Source organism: Lissotriton vulgaris, chromosome 9 (genome assembly GCF_964263255.1).
Source record: "Lissotriton vulgaris chromosome 9, aLisVul1.2, whole genome shotgun sequence".
Classification (NCBI taxonomy): domain Eukaryota; kingdom Metazoa; phylum Chordata; class Amphibia; order Caudata; family Salamandridae; genus Lissotriton; species Lissotriton vulgaris.
The window spans coordinates 1,104,698,649-1,104,722,122 of NC_141697.1; the positions used below are offsets into that span (position 1 = coordinate 1,104,698,649).

Below are 23,474 nucleotides of genomic sequence, written 5' to 3' on the forward strand. Positions count from 1 at the left end.
TCAAGGGTGCAGGGGTGTCCAAAGGACACCCTGTTGCACCCCTGAAATCAAACAATGCACATATGTTGTGTACACACATGCCCTAAGGGCATGTGTGTACACAACATGAAAGTTAAAAATATGCACAAAATTGCATATTTCTAACATTTCGCAAAATTACCATGAGGTCCAACCTCATGGTAATTTTTTCTCGCTAATTGCGGAATCGCAATTTTTTTCAGTTTCATGCATTGCTTTTAAGGAATCGCAAAATTGCGATTCCTTAAAAGCAATCGCACTTTAAAAAGTCGCTAAAATAGCGATTTCTTCACTTTTAGGATGATGCATCCCAAATAGTGATTTGGGAACCGCAAACGGCCGAATTTTGCAATTCGCAATGTTTGCGATTCCTAAATCGCTTGATGCATGTGCCTGATTGTGGCCAAAAAAGTAAAATTAGCACAAAATGTACCTTTACCAAAATACTGTGGCCCAGCCAGCAAATCAAAACTGCTCATCAATCGTGATTTGGGGAAAGAGGTATCTGATGCCAGAGAGAGTGCGGAACACAGTTTAAACCCCGCACTCTTTATGGCACCATCCAAGCACGTCGCTACCCAGCGTGACTTGCATGCTGCTGAAGGGAGTTGTTAATGTGTCCCTCAATATAAGGTGGGAGTAGGGAGGATGCAACCACTGCACCAGTCCCCTGCAACCGCATGTATTAGAGACTGCTCAGTGATGCAGAGGGGTTTGTGTGGGGAGGGAGGAGAAAGGTGACAGAGAGGAAGCAGAACGACCATGGGGGGAGGGGAGATACAGGTGGCAGGGGTGGGGCCAAAAAGCAAAGCGGAGAACTGCTGGACACAGGTGGGTGGGAAAGAGCAGGAAGATGCCTGCCAGGCATGGAGGGGCCTGGGAGACAAAAGAAAAATGGTAATGGGTACATTGTTGTATGAGAAAAAGTTGAAGAATTAAAAAAACAAATAAAGTGGACATATTTAATGCAGTAATATAATTATTTGGCCTTTCTCGATGCAGTCCATCATACAATTTCTTTACTTATTTAAATGTTTTGCAGCACACTGGCTCTTGAGGGAGCCGCTACGTACAGTGTTGAAGACAAGAGCGGGAGATCAGGCCAAACCAACTCCCCATCACCCACAAACAATGGGACAGTATCTGTGATAGGTCAATATCTGCAAATGGTCCTCAATGTGGTGTTTCATGATAGTCGATTTGCACGCCTTGTGGCCAGGGAGTTGGTTCCAAGGGGTTTTGACAACGAAGAGGATTTTGAACACACTTGTTTTCAGGTTTTTTTCTTCAGTGATACCAGCTTAGGGCATGTTCTGATGTGTGAGGGCAAGGAATGTACCAGAGTTGAGCACACCGGTGTCTAGAGGTTAAACCTGACTTGTTAGCCCACCTTTGTCTTGTTCTATCTGAGTCCGTGTAACAGGTATATATTATCTACAAAACAAGGCATTCTCCTGAAGCTGAAATAACAACCAATGTGCAAAAAGACCCCCATTTTGGTGTGCTTGCTTCTCACTTAATATGATTAAGAATGTATAACAGTTTTCAATACACATACTCCTATAAAAATATAAATGTAAACTCTGTTAAGAGGCAATCAGATGTGACATAAAATTGTCAATCTAGAATTAGTAGGAGATGAACAATACTGATCTCAACCAGAACATCAAAAAACTATCCTGAACGGCATTTGAGCTCTAGTGGGAGTCTGTAAATGTTAGGAAAATAAAGTTACAGCACAGACAATACCATTTAGTCCTCTTTCATTCTTTTTCTACTTGGCCATCTTTAAGGTAAAACATGTTGTGTGTGACTGTCGGAAACACTATCGATGACACTAAGTCAGCAAACGCCATTCCTGAGTGAAAGCCTTCAAAGTATAGAGGTAGCAATCCAAACTATGGGCCTCATTATGATCGCGGACGGACTTGCGTCCATCCGCGACCCCAGAGCTGGAGGGAACCTCCGTATGGCATGCGGAGTTCCCTCCTGTGCAATTAGGATGTGACCGCCACCCTGGCGGTCACATTCTCTATTTTTAACATTGCGGCGGGTGCGGCTTCAAGCTGCACCCGCGGCAATGTTAAAAATGCACGCATTGCATTTGCATGCAGTAAGAGGCAGGCACCGCGCGGTGCCTGCCGCTTTCTGCATGCAAATGCAGGGGGGTACCATAGGTACCCCCATGTGCACCCCCCACCCCCCTTCACCTAGGGGGCCCGCAACGGGCCCCCGCAGTGAAGTTCCGTATGCTTTTCCACGGCGGAAAACCCACCGCGGAAAAGCATGATTTACAGGCCATCCTAATATGGTGGACGGTGTCTGGAAGACACCGTCACCATATTAGAGCTTTTCCGCCGCGGTTGTAAGCCGACCGCGGCGGAAAAGCTGCGGACGGAAAGCAGGACCCACCAGCCATCCTAATGTGGCGGTGGGTCTTTGGTCAGTCCGCTGCGGTTTTTCCGCATCCTCTGGGCCGGCGGTGGCTTCCGCCGGCCCCGAGGATGCGGAAAAACCGCAATCATAATGACCCCCTATATTTAGGATTTCAATGGAGTAATACCTGTGCTCTGCATCTTGCTGCCTTTTAAATAACGGTACCAAGGATAGAAATCAGTGGAGGTTTTATGTAGAGTTTGGTATAGTAGGAACACCATGGCATATCGGTGGTGTGCCCGGTTTACCCAAACATATCCACTCTATTTAAAGTCGGGGGAAGCTTTGGGTTTCATCAGTGGAACCTCAGCTAGTTTACCGGAGTAAACCTTTGACCTGGCAGCCCATCCACTCCTGAGCCGCCAAATCATAGTGATGGTTGCCTCACTCTATTTAAGGTTGTCACTCGTTTTCGCTACTTGTGACTGTCATGCAAGCCAAGGTGCTATCAGGTATGGAAAACACACAATGGCTCCCACACACAGGAAAAAGTACCCTTGCACATCAAGATAACAGTTTTTTTGTCTTCACAAAGCAAATTTCAGCCTTGTTTCTTGGCTGTTAGAAATGAAAAAAACTTTGCTTGCTTGGTGGTAGCATCAAACATGGAGTCCTCAAAGCAAAGGATCCGTGCCATCAGGTAAGCTGCGTGTCTGGTAAGAATCTAAAAAAATGGTGCTTGTTCCTCTGTTCTTTTTTAATTGTTTAATAAAGAACTTTAAGCTTACCAGATAACTTCTATAGCTCTTAGGAACTATAGTTCAGCACTGGGCTTTTCTTTTACAAAGCATTATTGTCAGGTAGAGTAGTAATTAGGTGTAACTGGATCAACTTAAGAGAGCCATGACTACAATTACCAGAATGCATAAGGTTGGTAAACGAAAACACAGAACTGAAGTACCTCGTCCTTGGTGACATAAAGTCGTCTGGCAATCTTAACGGTGCACCCATGTCACTAGCTGACATTGAAAATGACTGGAAGGTCAGCTTGCATAACATTAACAAAGTCTAGACTGGGAACAAGAAACATTGAAGATTCATCGTGAAAGCCAGATGGCCACTGGCAGAGTTTGAATCTAGGGATGTACAGCTGGCAACATACCATTCTGTACCTCACTCTCTCTGCATCTCAAACTTTGACAAACATAGGAAGAAACTGTAAGGATGGTCAGACATCCTTTCCTGGAGCATAATTGGTTTTATTTCTGTATACAGAATGGAGGACAATGTCATTGAAAGCATCGCAGGTCAGGCAAAAAGCAATAGAAGTAATTCTCATAGATAAAACAATGCAGTATGGCCTTGGCCAGTAGTTCTTCACCTGTGGTCAAGGAAACCCATGAGGGGTTGCAGATCTATTCAGGGGGACCACGACTGCTTTGAACATGAAATATTAATATACTAGTAAAGTGTACATAAATAAGGAAGCAGAATTTAAAAGTGAAAGTTTTTAAACGGTCTGTAAATGTGAAGGAATTTGAAATTGGAAGCAAAAATTAAGTTAGCATCCTCTGATTGATTCTTTGGCAAGTGCATCTAACCAAATTTAGTATGGACGACGAGGGGCTTCAATTGAATTTAGAAAAGCCCCAACCTTCACATTAAAATGAGCTTTTTGATTTTTTTACGTGTTTGCAAATGAAATAAAATTAAATAATTTCTTTTATCATTCATGCATTTGTTTGATAAATTTTTGTTTCTATTTTTTGTGTGTATTGCTTTATAGTTCATATCATCAAAAAGGCTTAGGCAGGGATCCTCAGCTTCCAGTAATGACCCAGGATGGTCCATGGATACCAATAATGATTTTATGGGGGTCCTTGGGTTCCAGTAATGATTAAGTAGGGGTCCACAGAAGTCAAAATGTTAAGAACCACTGCCCAAGGCAGAAGAGATATGTTATAAAGGAAATAGGCCACTAATTCGGCAGCAGCTGTAATCTCTACCATCGAACCTCAGGAATCAAAAAATGGACACTAACCGCATAGTTCACCTAGTTAACATTTGAAAGAACTAATGGCACAGACGCCAGGATCTGGAGAGGGAGTCATAAGAGGAAAGATTTGCCTTACAAAGCAATGTCTGGGTGACATTCGAGCTTTTACTAACCTTAGTTAGATATACATTGATGTGTACATTACTAACTCTGTAAGCAGGGTCAGTCCTTTTATACATAGAGTTACACACCAGTGATACTGTCACATCTAAGTAGAGGTGGAGTCAAGAGGCGAAGGTTGGTAGGACCTTTATAGTGTAGAGACCTCCCCAGCCCAAGTACATGCAAATGACTACACCACACACAGAGCTTGGTATTCACACCTTTATTACTCAGCGTGTAACTGTTGACTGACATTCTACTTCATTAATTCTATTACCCAAGCACTTACACCACTGTTCTATGGAGTCTGTCAGGAACTAAAATAGTCCCATCATCGCTAACTCACAAGACACTACAAAAAAGTGGGCCTAGGGTGGAAAACATTGAAAATAATCAGCTGGTTGCTTAAATAATCAAGAGCCCTGGTACTATCAGCATAGTGTTACACACTGGGTGAAAACCTTAAACAATCAGAAAAAGTAGGCTTATGGCATTTTATGAACTAAATTGTCTAGAACACCATGTTTCCAGTCAGCTTAGAGGGAGGTGGCAGATTTGACATAAAGTGCTCATTTGACAAATCTGGCATAATAGCTTAGGGCGTCTTCAAGAGCAGATTAACAATTGCTAACTTCTGAAGTTCTCAAACACAGCTGAATTGAAGACCATGTTCAGGGTCTAACTCAGATAATGGTAGATGCTGCTTCAGTATAGCTTTGAAGATTGCCAATAGGAAACAGCAGAGGGGAGATCCTACAGACCTGCTCTGCCGTGTAATGCAGCTGTACCAGCATTGACAACTGTTATTCAGAACGTGGATTGAATTCTATTATTAAAGAGGGTCAGACATTTTTATCCGCTAGACAGAAGCTGTTGGAATAAGACTTCCGAATGTAGAAGTCGTATTATGAATGCATAACAGTTTTCAATGCATAGCCCCTATAAATGGAGAAGTAGGATTATGAACGCAAAACAGTTTTCAATAGATAGCCCCTGAAAAAAATATAAATCCAGTATAATTTTATGAATTTTATGAGTGAAGAACAGAATTGAATCAAACAGTTCTTGAAATGGAGCGGCTGCTGATTGAGTAGCGAAGGGATTAGCATGTTCATTCACTGTTCTTTGCGGCGAAACAGAGTAAGTGTTTTTTAGCAATACAAGTCATTGCATTGTAAGATTTTAAATATATAAGATATTAAGGTCTGGCTTCCACACTGTTGTTTCTTCTGGCACAATTTCCAGTCTCTTCCGCTTGTATTCAGTATGTGACAAATTACCTGTAAATTATTTATTCTTCATTCACTGTTAAAGAAATTGAACACTCTGCTTAAAATGCATTTCCCACACAATGCCACTAGCAAACAAGTAAACCTGCTTAGCATGCTATCCATTCAAAATGAATCTAATGGAGATGGCTAAGATGAAATCTCCAAATAAAGGGCCAGATGTACTCATTGGTCACAATATGTGGACAGTATTTTTGCAACTAGTACAGAATTTTGTGACCTGATCTATGTACCAATAGGTAGGTTCACAAAACTCCAAATCCAAATGGGTCGCAATCTGACCAACCTCATTAATATTGAGGCGGCAGGTCACAAATTGCAACTGAGTCTGATTGGACACATTCATTGGGATGTTGACCTGCAAATTACAGCAGGCTACAATGTCTGTTATTGTGTTTAAATATATACAGATATGCTTTTTAAATGCAGACCATTTTCTTTAAATGAAAGAGCACTATGTTTACAAAAATGTTTTTTTAATGTCTCACACAGAGTGTGCTGTGATCCCCCTGAAACTTACAAACATTCGCAAAGGGGAAGGGTCTCAAAGTGACCCTTTGAAAATTAGTTACCACTCCAACTTGGGAGTCTGTAATTTTTCAGTGGTTTGAGACTGGTATACCAGACACAAAATAGTTGAAAAAGTAGGGAAAAAACCACAGGTCAGCAATGTAAGAATTGTTGGGTCAGGGTATGGTTATGTTCACAAATTAGGATTAAAGTAAGTTATGGTGTGATGTAAGATAAAGTGTATGGGTTAGGGTAGAAGTATGGGTCAGAGTTATAAATCGGGTATACGTTAACTGGATTCACCATCAGACACTCTTAGCTGGTTGCCCACCCACCACATGCTATATTGTACGAATTGAAAGGTCCACTTTATTTAGGGATGGTCTTTCAAAGCTGATGTTTTTTTGTCCATGTCTACTACGTAAGGGATGGTGGTCCTCAGGAGAATTACAGAAATTGCTCCAGCGCCCAGTGAGACAAATCTTTGCATGTCAGAGAAATCTATTTTTGTAGTTTATCACAATCAACCCTCACTCCCCACCTTGGGGGTTTTCTAAAAAGTAACATAACGCTCCTCCGCTATGGTGGAGGAGCGTTGCCCCACTGCTTTTGAGCAGTGAAGTAAAGCAAATATAAAATGATATTAACTTTTAGTTATTATAATTTTATGTTTCCTTTGCGGGCGGGTGGGGGGCTCCTCTGCTCTCCGAGCAGGGCAGGGGCCGCCCACACCATGATGTACACCTTCCCCATTCTCCATGCAGGCTGCATTACAGCCTGCATGGAGAACAAGTTCAGGCTCCCATTCCCTGGTTGAGCGTCCAACCAGGATGCTCAAAACCAATTACAACGCTGCATTGCAGTGTTGTGATTGGTCAGGAAAGACTGGGTGCCTACCAATCACAACTCTGCAGTGCAGCACTGTGATTGGTCAGGGGAGCCTTTTCTGTGCTACCTGTTCCTCTGTCTGGCAAGGACAGCAGGAGCAGAGACGTGGGCACGCAGCAAGGTAAGTGCTGCTTTTTTTTTACTGTCTCCCTCTGCACCCTACCCGCGTGCACGCACCCGCCCACCACCCGTGAATAATGCCAGCCACCACTGCCCTCAAGATAAGTTTTACCACATATTGATGGAGGCAGTTTAGGTGAAAATACACTCCAGAGCAATGTGTTTACTGCCCTGCTGCAGCCTCTCTCCACTCCAGCACAGTACACAAACTGTATGACCCCATGTACTCTGTTATTTTGATGCTATTTTCCTTTATGTAATTCACTTCATAACATGTACAGAAATCTACCACAGATATGTGTAAAAATTAGCAGCATTGATTTATTAAGGAGTATTTGCTTCCCAACTGAAGTTATTTTCATTAGTGAGAGTGATGCTAGGAAGGTCTAATTTATGAATGTTAAAAACTACCGGCCATCTCTTTTGTCAAGGAACAGCCAGGGAACTAGTCAGAAGATTGTGCTGAGCTATGGCCAGAAAGTGTTGGTTGCACAAGTAACGCAAATCAAAGCAAGCAGTGCATGCCATGACAGCATCGCTTTTTAGGCTTTAAGCTGTCTGATTTGCCAAAAGCTTCCCTGGGAATGCATTCCATCTATTGCTTACCATTGGCTTTGTATTTTGTAACTCACAGTTGTTTACTTTCCATTTGCTGGCTTTATTTATTTTAGACAATGCAGCTTGAATTAGTTCCGCCGGTGGAGCTACCCCACTTTACCTGGTTCCTTGTATTCTTCCACAAGTGTTTGCTTTCTGTAAACAGGATTTTAAATTGTGTTCTTATCTTGTCACATTTGCTGTGCATTCAAAGACAGTGGTCGAATGTCAGGCTCTGTCTTCCGAGGGAGCTTGGTGTTTACATTTCTTTCTCTGACTTCAAAGTGAGAGGATTTATGGGGCAACCTTGCTCAGGAAGTGAAAGGAAAGGATTTTTTCTAGCACTAACAAAATTTAGATGTCTGTAAATTAAATGTGCATACCTATCAGAATTCGGAAAGCAAAAGTGAAGCACATTATTAAAATTTTGAAGTGTGGTGGAAATAAATATTTAATATGATCAAAACAAATCAATACATTAGGAGATGTCATGACCACACATTATCGTTTTTGCGCTGTACAGTTTTATCAGTGAAACTGTATGTCTTTGCAAATGGAAGTCATTTATATTTAATATATGTTGTCTGTAATGACAGTGCAGTACCACACCATGCATACTCCACACTACACCACTCCACTTTACGATACAATACTCTACTCTACTCCACGTCACTCTACTTTATAACACTCAGTTACACCCTACTCCACTCTATGCCACTCCACCATACTCTACTCCACTCTATGCCACTATAACAATCTACTCCAATCTATGCAAATCCACTCTACGACAGTACAACAGTCTATTTCACTCTATGTTACACCACTCTACCACAATCTACTACACTCTACTCTAAGCCACTCTACTCCACTGTACGCAACTCCCTCTATGCTACTTTACTCCACTCCACTCTACAATACTCTATGCCACTATACACAACTCGACTCAATGATACTCTATGCCACAGCACTATGTCCCTCCACTCTACTACCTCCACTCTACTCCACTCCACTCTAATGCACATCCCAAAATTCTACGCCACTCCACGCCACTCTACGCCACCCAACACTCTACTTTATGAAACTCCACTCCACATCACGAATCATTACGCCACTAACATTCAGCCATGTTGAAAAGCAGTCACACTGGTGTACAACATGGCTAAAACACATTGGCAAAGCCAATAGCTCTTGCATAGGCAAGACCTATTGGCTTTGCCAATGCTTGTCTATATGAAAGTTGAATGTGTATTAGAGCGTTTGTAAACTGGTACATATGCGTGAGGAGAAATAAATGTGTTGGTATTAGTTAGATAGATTAGAAGATAATAGTGCCATCGATGTTGAGAGGGACATTGTTCCTCCATTGCGCCAGTTTGTCTGTGAATTTCTCATTATTTAGCTTTAATGAACACTGACAATCAAATGATAAGCAGTGATAGAGATTCATAAGAAATTTTGCTAGATCAGGCCTTGTATTGAAAAACAAACTTAAATGAGAACTAGTGGCTACTTAATGCCACATTTCTGTTACAGTCCATGGTTTTCAAATCAGACATGATGATCTACTGAGACAAAACTGGATGTAAGCAGCAGGTTTCTGCATTAGGCGGTATGATGTTGACAGACATGAGTTTCCACAGAGTGCTTGCTTTATTTTACCTCCCTTTATGTCTGCTAGAAATGACTAATTCCCACCAGAGAATGGCAAGAGAAACATAAATGATGTTTTCCCACTTGTCAAACATATCATGACTTGTTCACCGACATTAAAAGCATTATTTCTGCCCCAGTGCGCTACGGATTTTACACATTTCCTTCAAAAGGCATTTGACATAAAATGACCTGAGTGATGGATCGTGCCGGGCTTCATTCCAGAAAACAGAGTGAGCCAAGTAAAGACCATAACTGTTTATGACAGGAAATATGAATTCCACTTAAGTCAAAGGATTTGAAAATGCATGTACCTACTGTATTGATACATAATAAAAAATATATGGTGCCATTATGTTAGTACTTCTGCATCAGAATGACCTATCTGATAGGTTGTTCATTGTGCCTGGTTATTTTTATGTTTTGTGCCCCGAGGTGGGTACCTTATTAATGCAGAAAATAGCCATTAAGAAGTCTTTAATTGTTCTGGATGCAGAAAGGTGTGGTGCAATAGCAACTAGAAGGGGTACAAATGCCTTTAATATGTACATGCATATAAGTATAATCTCTGTGAGACTTAGAATCGTGTATTTTTTCTTGCATTGTTATTACTATTAAAACCCTTCTTTGCATGCCAAGCACAGTCTCCAAGTACCCAGTTCAAACACAAGCAAATAAGCATAACACAGCAGGTCACTTTATTAAGGTAAGAAAGGATGCTGAAATATTAGTATTAAATAGGTCAAAAATGTTTTATTCATTTGCCTGTATAAGGTCTGAGGGAACCTTTTCTGCCCTGTGTGTCTCTGGGCATCAATATCGATCAAGAAGAATTTTAGCATAATCAGGGAACGTGGAAGGAGTAAATTGAAGCACGCTTTACATTTGTTGGTATGCTATTAATAGGACTGAGAGACTCCAGCTTCCATCTTTGAGTGTTACTTATTGCCACCAATGTGTCCTTTAGTGCCCCACAGAAGGCAAGCGAAATGAGTAGAGTGCCCCTGTACTCACAACACTGAAAGGCTTTTGGGCTTAAACATATTCCATTGGGATGCAATGGACCAAAAACACTGAACACAAATTTATAAAACATCTGAAAGTACTAGTAAGCTTCTACAAATCAAAAAAAGATGGGAAGATAATGTGATATGTCAAATATTTAGATAGATGAGCACAACTTTTGGCTTTATTCCAAAACAAGATAAATTACAAAGTCAATATAATTAAATACCTTTGTTTAGTAAAGTTTAACGTCTAGGTTAGGGGTTTGGCCTAGAGAAGAAGACATATTCCTTTAGTGCATCCCCTCATGTATTTGGAAATGTGTTGCGCTCATCAATATTGAATATAGAAAACAGTGATCTCTTAATGATGAATGCAAAGAGTCGAACGTTGTCAGTAAAAAAATACACAGGCATCCAAATATATTTCTTGGCGATCAAGAAATGGGAATGACCTTGCTAAATAGTGCTGGACAGTGAATACCAAATGATTAATGCAGCAACTGCTAATGCTGATATCAATATCAGAAACAATTTTTTATTGACTTTTGTTCTAATTCAGTTAATTATATTTGCAAGACTTCCATGATTGTTTATGGTCTTCTAGCAAAGGAAAATGTATGTTTGTAAATAAGGGACTACATGTAAGAGATGTAAAAGTAAGTTTCTTATCAGACTTACTTTATTGGATCTGAGGGTAAGGCTGGTGAAGAAGTCATAAAATCATGCAATCACAACAGCACCCCTTTAAGATGCAGTATCAGATTTGCAAAGCTCTTTTGTACTACAAAATAGTAATTGATCTACATTCTTTCAGATCTCTAAAAGCACTCTTTAAAGTTACAAATGCCTTGTACAGGAGAAAATAAATGTGTAACATAAATCATTTATGTGACTTTAGGCATAAGATATTTTGAAAGGCATACATGGTAAACGAGCACATGTATTGGGTTTGTACTATTACAGATTCACTTTCAAAACTCTAGTCTTTAAATTAAGCCTTCTCTAAACCATATATAGAGGTATACAATAATTTAAAAAATCACTGTACAACATAAGATGGTTCATCACCTGAGGCAATTTGAAAATGTAATTTCCACTGACCTGAATGTGATCTTTGATGAAAGTACAACATAAGATGGTTCATCACCTGAGGCAATTTGAAAATGTAATTTCCACTGACCTGAATGTGATCTTTTCTTTCATCAACATTAAGTGAAGTAAGCTAAATGGTCTGTGTTGATCAGGATTTTGCACTGGTGTCATTTACTTTATAAAACCCTCTACCTCTTTCTCTCCATTGCACTCAAGATGAAGTAAAATACTCACATTTAGTAGTCATTAAGGAAACTTTACTCTAGTAAAATATTAGCAATGTAACTATTAAAAATGCTACTTACACACAAATGAAATGCACTACAAGGCATAACTGCCAACACAAATTCATAATACGTTTAGACAGATTGCCATAGCAGTGACTTTTGGGGTCCTCTACAGGGTTGGCTGCTTTCAGATCAAGAAGATCTAGCCTCTAATCCTGATTATCCACCTACTTTACTCCAAATCACACAACGTTGTCATCTCCCAGTGCTTCAGTTTCCATATCAGCAAACATTCGTAGTGCCCAGAAATGAGTTAATGTTGATAGAGAAGAACAATATACATGAAAGGGCATATATTCCAATTGAAATGCCCTCAATTGAGAAAGGTAGACAACAATAAAGGTGTATGATAACTTAACAGTCCATACACTGAGTGGTGCTAGCCCTATTCAATTCTTACGGAATTTGTTCTTTTAGGAAACAACTCATTTATTCAGGCCCCCTAGAATGGAAAATCCCAAACATATTCACTTGACAATAAAATCAAAACAGATGGAGAAAAACAAATTAAAAGACACATGGTGCAGCTGCCTGCATATACAAATGCCTGTCACCACAGGAGAGTACAAAGAGTGTATGGTATAGGTCCCTTTAGGCATTTGCTTGTAAACAGCATACATTGTACTAAACCTGCAAATTTCTTCTTTATAGTATGTTAAAACAAATATAGTTCCTTGTACTATATTTCAAATTACAATATTTGTATAGGGCACACATGGTGAACTGACAGATAAAGAATTACCTGCTCTGGCTTCAGCCCAGGAGGAATCCAGGCATACTCTTCCAAGGCACAACCAGAATCATCATCAGAAGTGGAATTCCTCTGAAAGTCAAACATGAGCTTGTTCATGGTCTTCTCCATCTCAAGGGGCATAGCGGACACACTATGCTCCTCCAGTGGACACTTGCAATGAAGGCAAATCTTCCTGCAAAAAGAGAATAATGTGTCCGTTGCATGTTAAACCAGAATAATAGATACATCCTGTCAATTACTTGAACATGAAATGCAAACTATGAACATTGCTTGAAAATTCATCATTGTAAATACGTGAAATGCATTTACGCAAAGTAACAATTCTCACATGCAACTTTAGTTGACATGATTTGTTTTGTAAGAACATTCTCAGAGGGTCAAGGAGTGTTTGTTTTACATTTTTGAAAAGAGACAAATTTGACTGTAGGGCGTTAACACTTGTGTAACAATCAGAATTCTAAAGATGTGTGCTGTAGATGCATAGTGGACATGTTATTTTTTCAAAGTACAACGAATAGAACTAAAATGGCATAGCAAATTGTTGAACAGAAACATCTATCTTTAGACATGTACCAGTAAAATTGTATTGATGACGAAGTTGGTGTTTTCAAATGGAAGCTTTATTATTTCATTTCACTACTCCCCAAGAACCCACAGGCATGGTTTTCTTCTGACAGAATAGAACTGAGTGAAGGAGATGGGGCTGGTCAAACAGTATTCGAAGACTTAAGCGTATGCACAGACTTTTGACAGAGATTCAATATATTTAGAATGTCTGTTATTTGAAAGAGAATTTGCTAAGACCAATATATGGCACTATAGGAAGAAGATTGGTTAAGGTGTTATGGAAACACTGAGGATCAGATAGTTTGAGAAACATCTCAAAGCAAGTTTAATGTTTTCTTGAACCTTCTGTCACTCACTGGTCCAGCAGGCAAAACCTAATCAGGGCAAGAATCAAGGAGGCATTGAAGCTGAGCATCCACACACAACCAGACTATTCTAAGCATTTCTTAAAATGTTGTTGGCATTTGGGGGAAAGGTCATGCTTAGCTTTGAGAAAGCACTACTAATATCAACACTATTTACTGCCAGGATTTGTTCCATGAGATTTTCTGTGATTAAACAGGAATTCTTGTAATAATTTACAAGAGGTAACTAAAACTGAGCAAACTGACTGCATTCCCATTACAAATATACCGGACAAAGAAGAGTGACTAGAGCTATTAGATTAATAATAAATAATGGTAACAAAAAACGTAATATTTGGCCTAAAGTCAGGTTTGTCTGACGGGACCCAAGTAAATTCCTAGAAAACACTACCAAAATCAATTTTATTGTTAATCATGTTAAAAGCTATATATTTTGTTTCTTCAGCTTCTGTCATGTGGGCCAGTGGCACAGTCTTATTTGATCTACTACACAGTTTTGCCCTGATGAAAGCTATGTCACCATGTCTCGACCGTTTGAATTACCATTTTCTATACACAAATGACAGTGTTGGAACATATATTCCTCTCTCCATACTGCATTCACTAATGAAATGGGTCTGCAGCACAATTTGTTCTAAGAGGTAAGTATTGATTCTGAAGTCATATCAGCTTCAGTATCTCTCAAAGGAATTAGAGATGCTTTTAGAGAAAATATGTTACTATCTCTGCTAGATGTAATCAAGTGGCTAAAGTAAGGGCCATAGAATATAGAGTCTAAAATTCTCTTCTCAATTTCAGCGTGTAATCAAAATTAATATTTTGATTCCAAGCAAATCACTTGGCCTACCAAATTGTGCAATGCAAATACATGGAATGTAATAATGCATGATGTACAGTGTTCTGTCTAGTACTGTCCAATTTCACATTCTGGTTTATGCAATCTGGTTTCCGCAAGACACCGTATTCTACCCTTCTCTGCACACCAAATCATGTTTAAGACTTCACTTCAACAATAAAAATATTCTCTGTAAAGCACTCTGCTACTCTTTGGTGCATGGTCCACACTATGTCAAATCCCTAACATCAATAGCAAACAGTTTAATTACAATAAGATGGGAGTAGATTGGGTCCTGTTAGGCACATCAATAATAAATCCTCATTCATATTTCCCATTTTCCTGCATGCTGTTCACTATTGTATTGCTGGGTCTTAGAAGGCGTTTTTGACAGCGTATTTAAAGTAACATAATAATGTACTAATGCCAAGAATACATTTCTATTATTAAGCACTCCCTATCATTCCATTTATTAATAGCATGGGCAGTGTTCTCAGTTTCCTGCCAGGAAACATGACTACAACACAGATTGTCCCAGTTGGTGCAAGGAAAGATGCTAAAACATATTATAGGTTGGAAAAGTGGTTATAATCACTCTTTCCCTATACAGTCCACTTCCTCTAAAAGATACCAATGCTGAGAAATTTGGAAAAGGCAAATAACATACACATAAACTCATTACAAAGGTATCATGAAAACAGGGCACTATTGATCTAACTCAGCTGCCAGTAGGGAGAAACCTCAATATCTAGGAAGAAAAATTGAAAAGGTTTTCATAAAATAAATGCTAGTTAAGAATCCCTTTCTAAAAATATGTAGTCATTTAAAAAACAGAATAATTTACCATTGACCTTGGCCATAAAAGGATAATATTGCCAGGGTTTTAGACCCATGGAATGTATGCTTTATTCAGATCCCTTATCCACTGGCTGTTCAAACGTCATGTTGGAGACGTGGGATACATAAAATCCATGAAATACTTTAAAATGTATGCCCCTTCAGTCGAGTTGGTTCCCTACAACACTTTAGACTGCATTTCTCTATACTAAAGGAGAATGACTACTCAGGTCGTTTATGAAAAAGACAGACACCATGTATCTAATAGCTTTCTGCTGAAACATCGGAATGCACAGTTCAGAAACAAGTAAAATTCAATATTTTAAAAATACTTGCAAACTTCTGGTTGGTAAAGTAAATGTAGTTTTGCCAAATCCCCCATTTCATACCACATTGAAGTACTTTTAATGCTAATCTATATTCACCTAGTTTATGGGGCTTTGATATTCCCACAAATATGTGAAGGTTTCAAATGCCCTTAATACACTTTCTTTAAATATGGACACATCTGTGATTATAGTAAGCAGAGAAATGCCTATTAAAGATCTATCTGATCTGCTGAATTTTTTGACAAACTGCTCAAGACTGCCATCATGAAAACATAATCAAAGCAGTCACACTTCATATAAATCGTACATAAAAGAATGTTACTCGTAAAATAGAAAGTGCAAAATTGAAAAAATATGTTGATTTATGTTACAGCCCACAAAATTTAGGCAAGAAGGAAAAAACTGTCCGGGCAGCTTGACCTAGATGCAAAACAAACCAGACAGGTTGGCTGCCTTAACTAGCACTGCAAAAAGTACTGGGACTCTACATTTTTCCTACTAAAAAAATGACTAAAAAATTTAAAAAAGGAATACATAGATTTCTGCTGCAATATAGACATGCACTGAGATGGTTCAAACTTATCAAAAATATAATTTGAGTGGTAGTCATAAGTATAGACAGACATACAATCCTTATATTATTTTAGTCCCAAATGGACAACAACAACATTATAAAACGAACAGTTGACAGGTCCCCCTTGCTTACATCAGAGCACAGGAGCAAAGAAGAACAAAAAGTCATGAAGTCAATGATCATATTACTATCAATATATCTTTAAAACTACTAACAATTGTTTATTGGATCGTTTCAAATGCTAGATTATTTAAGAATACACAAACTTCACCCCCTGCACATTTCAACAGAAAGTAAGCAATGAGTATCATCAAACTCATTACATCAGAGTATAGACAAATAAAAGGTGTAAAGTAATCAATCCAGTATCAATACGGTTTTGAAAAAACTACTAAAGATTGTAAAAACTTTATACAAATCATTTAATTATCTTGATTGTTAAAAAGTGCACATTTCGTCGACAGTAAAGATACCATTACAAATGAACAATTGCTTTGAAAACTTAAAACGAGACATACACAGAGCAGGGCAGTCAAAAACAAGATGATCACAATTTTGAATCAAAAACAAGATGATCACAATTTTGAATTCCCAAAGTGCATAAATTGCATTTTCACTCATTTCTGCCAATTCTTTCCTGAGCTCCTGTGATACTCCTTAGTGATAACATTTTTATTAGTAATTATAAGTAATAATTTCAGATGCTTGAAGCAAACTAACAGTACTGTAGTGTACTACGATCTACTAAAAAAGAATCCTATATTTGAATAGTTCACCTAGTGATTTGACCTGAAGGGACCTGTATACTAAAATGAATACTTCTTAAATCCTGAACTGTATTCGCTATACTGATGCTATACCATGCTTTACATAGCAGTCCATACCACAAATTGTGTATGGTTTTGCATTATAGTAGATATCAGCAAGCCAGGGAATGGAGAACAGGAGAGCATTTTTTTATTTTCGGGAGACTGATATATTTGGTTAGAGACTCTCCCCAAGTCATTCTGGTGACATGCTTTTAAAAAGCCATTGATAACTTACGCATGATACAGGTGAAAATTAAAGTTCACACACAGACAAATTCACAACCACACATTAGGGGCCAGATGTAGGACACCAAATACCGGTCGGTATCGGTAAATCTAGATGTAGGTGGCACTGAAAACAGTGCCACAGGCCCTTAAGAATTTGTTATTTACCACGAAATAATATTTGGTGGTAAATAACGAATTCCTGTGTACACGCACATCTGTGCATGTACACCTGTGCCATGCGGCACACATACATGCCCTAAGGGCATGTATGTGAGTCACATGGCACACAAGCCAGAATTTGGTAATTGACCTCAAGGCCCATAGGAATCAATCGCAATTACCGAATCGGTAAATACCGATTTGGTAAAATTACCGAATTGTCAAGGGGGACAGGGTGTCACTTTAACACCCTGTTGCACCCCTCATTCTGGCTTGTGTGCCATGTGACTCACATACATGCCCTTAGGGCATGTATGTGTGCCACATGACACAGGTGTACATGCACAGATGTGCATGTACACAGGAATTACCAAATTATTTCCTACATCTCATTTACCAAATCTAGAATACCGAATCGGTAAAATTCGGTATTCTAGAGTCGGTAAATGAGATTTGCCTACATCGGGCCCTAGATTCGGTCTGGAATGCTAAGTGTACACTTATCAAGATTGAACTTCTACATATCAATTGCCCAAATCAAATCATTATAGATGTAATTAATGAATTTTCTTTAAGCGCTTGCCGCATGTATTTGATTTTTATCTGGTTTTCTTTGTATCCTGATGAAATGGGTGTGAGTGATGCTCTCTTAGGAGGAGATGCAGGCATATTTCAGTTTTTTTGTGTGAGTTTATTACATAGCACATGTATGGTCCTCTTCTGATAGGAAGGTGTAGCAAGGAGATCAGGCAAAGAGAAGGGCTTTCCCCAAATGCAGAATGGTGGATCACTGACTCTACTACCCTCCCCTCTTTCCACTTAAATCAGAGCGAATGGAACACAGACTCTAAGCCGCTATGGAAAGACCAAACAGATCCTGCTGGACTTATCAGCGGCCTTCGATACGGTCCACCATAAATTACTGGTGGACCGATTGAGGGCCAGTGGGATTCAGGGAAAGGCACTCGACATCTTGAAAGCCTTCCTATCCGGCAGGACTCAGTCGGTGGCCTTGGGGGACTTCGAATCTGAGCCATTTGTGCTCCCCTGCGGAGTCCCACAGGGTTCATCCCGGAGTCCGACTCTTTTTAATGTTTATGTCTCCACCCTGGCGCCAGTGATTAGATCCTTTGGATTTAATCTTACATCCTACGCTGACGACACGCAGATTGTTGTGTTGCTGCGTCCGGGAGAATCGGACAGCACAGCAGATCGGTTTAGATGCTGCATGCGGAAGGTGAGCAACTGGATGGCAGGAAACTGCCTTAAGCTCAATTCTGCAAAAACAGAAGTGCTGCTATTTGGGTCAAGAGACAATTTTTGGTCCCCTCGTTGGTGGCCAGAGGAAATGGGGTCCCGCCCTCTCCGGTGGCAAAGGTAAAAAATCTGGGTGTTTTGATGGACGACTCTCTGTCCTTCAGGCCACAAATCAATGCATTGTCCTCGGCTACCCATTACGTGCTTAAAACTATCCGGAAAGACCTGCCATTTCTTCCGGTGGAACATAAGAAGACAGTAGTGACCGGAATAGTGATGTCCCGGTTAGATTACTGCAACGCTCTTCTACTGAATGCCCAGCAGGGACTTTTAGATAAACTTCAAATCTTGCAGAATGCAGCAGCACGTCTGATTACGGGCACCCCCAAGTTCGCCTCAGTTTCTCAGGACCTTGTAAAGCTACATTGGCTGCCAGTTTGCAAAAGAATTGTGTTTAAGTCACTCTGCGTGATTTTCAAGGCGCTGCATGGCCTGGGCCCCAAATGCATGACCCCTCTCTTCCAGTGGTACAAGCCAGTGCGAGCTCTAAGATCAGCCGTGCAGGGGCTGGCTGTAGTACCCAGAGTAAGGAAAGTCCGCTGGGGAGGCAGAAGTCTATCCCTTGGTGCCGCCAAGGCATGGAATGCGCTGCCTTCGAGCCTCAGACAGATCCCCAATTTGCCGAAATTCAGGAGGGCCCTTAAAACGTGGCTCTTTACACGCTAACCCCCCTGCCCACGCCCTCTAGCGATCAGTCAGCGCCAGGTGCGCTTTAAAAATGTCAAAAATAAATAAATAAAATAAATGTTTTTGCTATGTGACAGCTCTATTTCTTGATTAAATCCAAACGATTGATTCTGTCAGCGCTTAGTATCATTTTGCGCCTTTCTTCATATATAAAACTGGATTTTGTGACCTGCTTAGCTCTCTGGCTTCCTAAAAGTACCTTACGGTCCTTCACTTAAACATCTTACCACACCACAATCACTCAAACATTATTCTGTGTTATGTTGGTTGCTAATAAAGTCCTTAATGCAGTCATGTGGCTGCCTCAAAGTACTGAAAGTGTAGGAAGGAGAACTCAGGGGAGAGGAATAAGACAAGACCCATGAAAATAGAATCATCTTCTTCAAATCACTTGATGGAAAGTCCCTTCACAAAGCTATCCTGAGACGTTTAGTCAGCTTGACAGGAAGATGGGAGCAGAAGAGTCAAGGTTGGGGAAATAGAGGATCATTAGCAGATAACCAAGACAGAGAGAATGGAAAGAATATTACCACACACTTTGGTTTATCAAAATCTCATCTCATGTCCTCTGTACCCACGTTCCAAAAGAAACTTGTTGCTTAGCAACAGTTCAGGCCATGTACTATTTGCAGTGGCGGCAGGTGACATTTGAAAGTGGTGAGGTGTATGAAAGTGGTGAGGTGTATAATTGTACTGCACTGTAGCGAGCGTGCCCAAACAAATTATGGGGAGGGGGGGACTTTTGAAAAAAGAGCGCACAAATGGTGCATTATCCAACACTTCTTACCAGGCTGCTCTACCTGAAGACAGTACCAACCGTTCTCACCAGGGCTGCTATACTTTAAAGCAGACAGTACCAACTCTTCTTACCAGGGCTGATATACCGTAAATCAGAGATCCAACACTTCTCTGTGGGGTGCTGCACTTTAAATCAGAGAGTAGCAGTACTTCACAGCGAGGTTGCACTAATAATCAGGAGAACTATACTTTAAATCAGAGAGTACCAACAGTTCGGCGTGACCTGGGGAAAGGTACTTTTTTTAAATTTTAATTGGCTGTTTCATTCCTACACTATGGGAGAGTCCACAGACCCAACCTTTCTGCAACAAGATGCGCAGTTGAGGGACCACATTTCAGGAGGATCGGGACTCCATACAAAATTTTGGCATTACTGAGAGTCCCGTGGAGTGGCGCACAGGCCTTCCCAAGTGCAATACATTCTTCTGTAACATTGCAATATTGGTGGTCGGTGGAGACATATTTCATCTGTGGAGTTGCCATACATTGCTATCCGTACATAAGAGGAGAAGGAACGTATTTGGTGAGTAGGAGCAGAAGTAGGGGGCTATGCAGGACATGTATGTCTCATGAATTGAAAGATAATATGGGGACCGTGGCTGGAGTTCTGCAGCTTTATTTACAAGAGACAGGAGTTGATGCCCAGGAACAGGTGCAGGAATGCTTCACAGCCTATGGGAGAAACACAGGTCAAGGGACTGTCTCCTTGGGTAGCTGATACTTAGAAGGCAATGAGGTTTATAAAATGTTGATGGTGAATAGTTGCCATGACAAGATGAGAGAATCTGAATGTTCAAGTGATACCTAACAATGCGTTGAGGAACAATAACATGTTTTGTGGAAAAATATAGGTGGCTGATCAAAATAAGGGATTTGTTTTTAGCACTCCTAAAAGTGTCCTCTTTGAAAGCACTGGAAACCGAACTCTAAAACAAGGCCAGACGCCAAACTAGTTCAATAGTTGGGATTCTCTGCTGTTATGTGTGAAAAAGGAAGACAATTTGTATCGATGTTGATTTTACTTTTGAGTGAAACGCCTATTAACGTCGATTTCTAGACATTTTTTTGAGTGGTTAGTGGAATAATCAAAAAACAAATACAAGGCCATCTGATGTTATGGTCGATTTTCTACTAGTATAAGTTAAGGGCTAGAAGAAGGAAAGTGTATGATGTTGTGGTGATAAACCAGCAAACTGCAGTAAAGAGCCATACACATTTGCCAGATTTCACAAACATTTTGCAGGTAATTTTTCAACATGGAAAAGCATGTAACAGAACGCCTATCAATATTAGGAGTTAGTTGTCCTTCCTTTTCCCTTGGTGGAATTGAATGATAGTGGGGGGGAAGAGATTTCATCACAGTGAAAAATAATTTCTTTGTGGAGGAGGTAGGATAAGAGTGATCTAAACATGTGCACATCACGGCATCACTTACTCAGGAGTATATTTTGAGAAATGGGAGTACCCCAGAAACCTACAACTGTTATAAGCTTTCAAGGCTACTCCTTGGATTGTTGGTGGTTCCCCAAAATGCCTCCAAACAAAGAAAGAAACTTACCGGAGTGCATTTCCGATTTTAAGAGTTGGGTGTGTGAATCAAGCCAAAAGTGATTTCCGCACAAGAGAAGCCCAGATCTTTCATACAACAATACATTTCTTATTATATAGAGCTTCATTCATTGTTTTGAAGTACAGTACCTATCAGGTGAGTTATTATTACTTAGTTTAATTTTAGTCTATTTTTCAACCTCAGAAGATTGGGTGGTGGAATGAGTCCCTGCCAGGATTCGAACCCCTGACCTGCAGTAACCACCTCTCGGAGGCGTGCTTTTAACCCACCGAGCCATCACAGTCAGTATGTAAATTAGCAGTCAATACTATGGTCTTTGGACCATAGTGCCATCAATGTTCACACCTGCCTGCAAGGAAGATGCAAGTACAGGTGGGGAAGTACAAGGAACAGCCACTAGCCCAGCGTTTAGAGAACGGCTTCAGGGAACTGCAGCGGCCAACAACCCTGTAATGGCTCATTGAGCTGCTGAGAGGGCAGCACAGTGATTCTGCAGTACTTCGGGTCACTCTGGAAAGAACCCCTTAGCAACCTTCTACATCAGCTTCCTGTTGATAAAACGGAATTACCATTTTATTGGTCTGAGACTTCCTTCTGCAAAGAGGAAGAAACTAAGGAAGTATTCTTCTATCCGAAAGGAAGGAAGTTCACTTCGTTTACAATACCAGGCACAGTGCCAAGTACACCAAAATCTGCAGGCAGTCACAGTAGTTCACGTTTGACTTTGAACAACATTAGCGATGGTCGAATATTTATTCTCACTTTAAAATTATAACTGTATAGGGATTTACATGGCCGTAAAGGAAAACGGAAAAAACACCCGCCCAGCATCATACAATACCACCAAGCAGGGAAGACGGGAGCTGTCGGGCATGATCGAGTCAGAATCTTAAACTCCAGATTACATCTCTAATCTTCTCAACAAAATCACAAAATTCCAGTTTAAGGGCCTCTGTACGAAAGTATTCATTATACGATCCATGAAACCGTCACGATTTTACAACGGTTTAAAGTCGAGCACCCGTGAGGTTGCCCCTATTTTCATCCCTTCACCTGTACTCAATCAGTCCCGGCCAGCAAGACGGGCAGGAAGGAGGGGGGGGGGGGGGAGGTTAGCAGGACATTCGGATAAATAATCTAAATAAAATGAAAAACTTACCTTCCTTCCACTGCTTCCTCCGGGTCACGCGCCTGCTGCTCCCGGCCTGCGTTTGCTAGGCAGCCTCCCTTCTGCTCCCCTAAGCCAATCTCTATTGGTGCAGGAAAGGCGGACGGCGCCCGGCCTGGCGCCTGTAGGCCAGGGAGCCATTTTCTCTATGAGGGCTATGTCGCCTACATAGAGAAAAAGAGAGAGTGCGCAACTGCGCATGACTGGTTTGGACGGCCCTTTGGCCGAACAAACAGTCAGCATTCAAAGACAGTGGGCTAGCCATGCCCCCCTGCACTCGACCAGGAACGCCCACACTCCCGCTCCCAACCAGGCACTTCTGCTTGCTCGCCCTGTGAGAAGCAGAAACATGAAATGGTAGTTTTACCATTTCAATTTTCTGCCTCTTGCACTGCGAGAAAGCAGTGGGGCGACGCCCCCACACCCCAATGGAAGTGCCGCCACTGACTATTTGACAACTCTTAACTTACAGGGCACAGATAACA

At 40.6% G+C, this 23,474-nt stretch overlaps 1 protein-coding gene across 2 annotated transcripts in view; it reads right to left on the reverse strand.

The window, feature by feature from the left end:
* Positions 1-23,474, reverse strand: part of PRICKLE2 (prickle planar cell polarity protein 2) — a 234,862-nt gene that overhangs the window by 170,851 nt on the left and 40,537 nt on the right. For both annotated transcript variants that reach the window (XM_086939086.1, XM_086939087.1), the window contains exon 2: positions 12,735-12,918. In XM_086939086.1, the coding sequence (XP_086795212.1) occupies positions 12,735-12,866 (132 nt within the window). In that variant the 5' untranslated portion in view covers positions 12,867-12,918. The remainder of the gene's footprint in view (positions 1-12,734; positions 12,919-23,474) is intronic.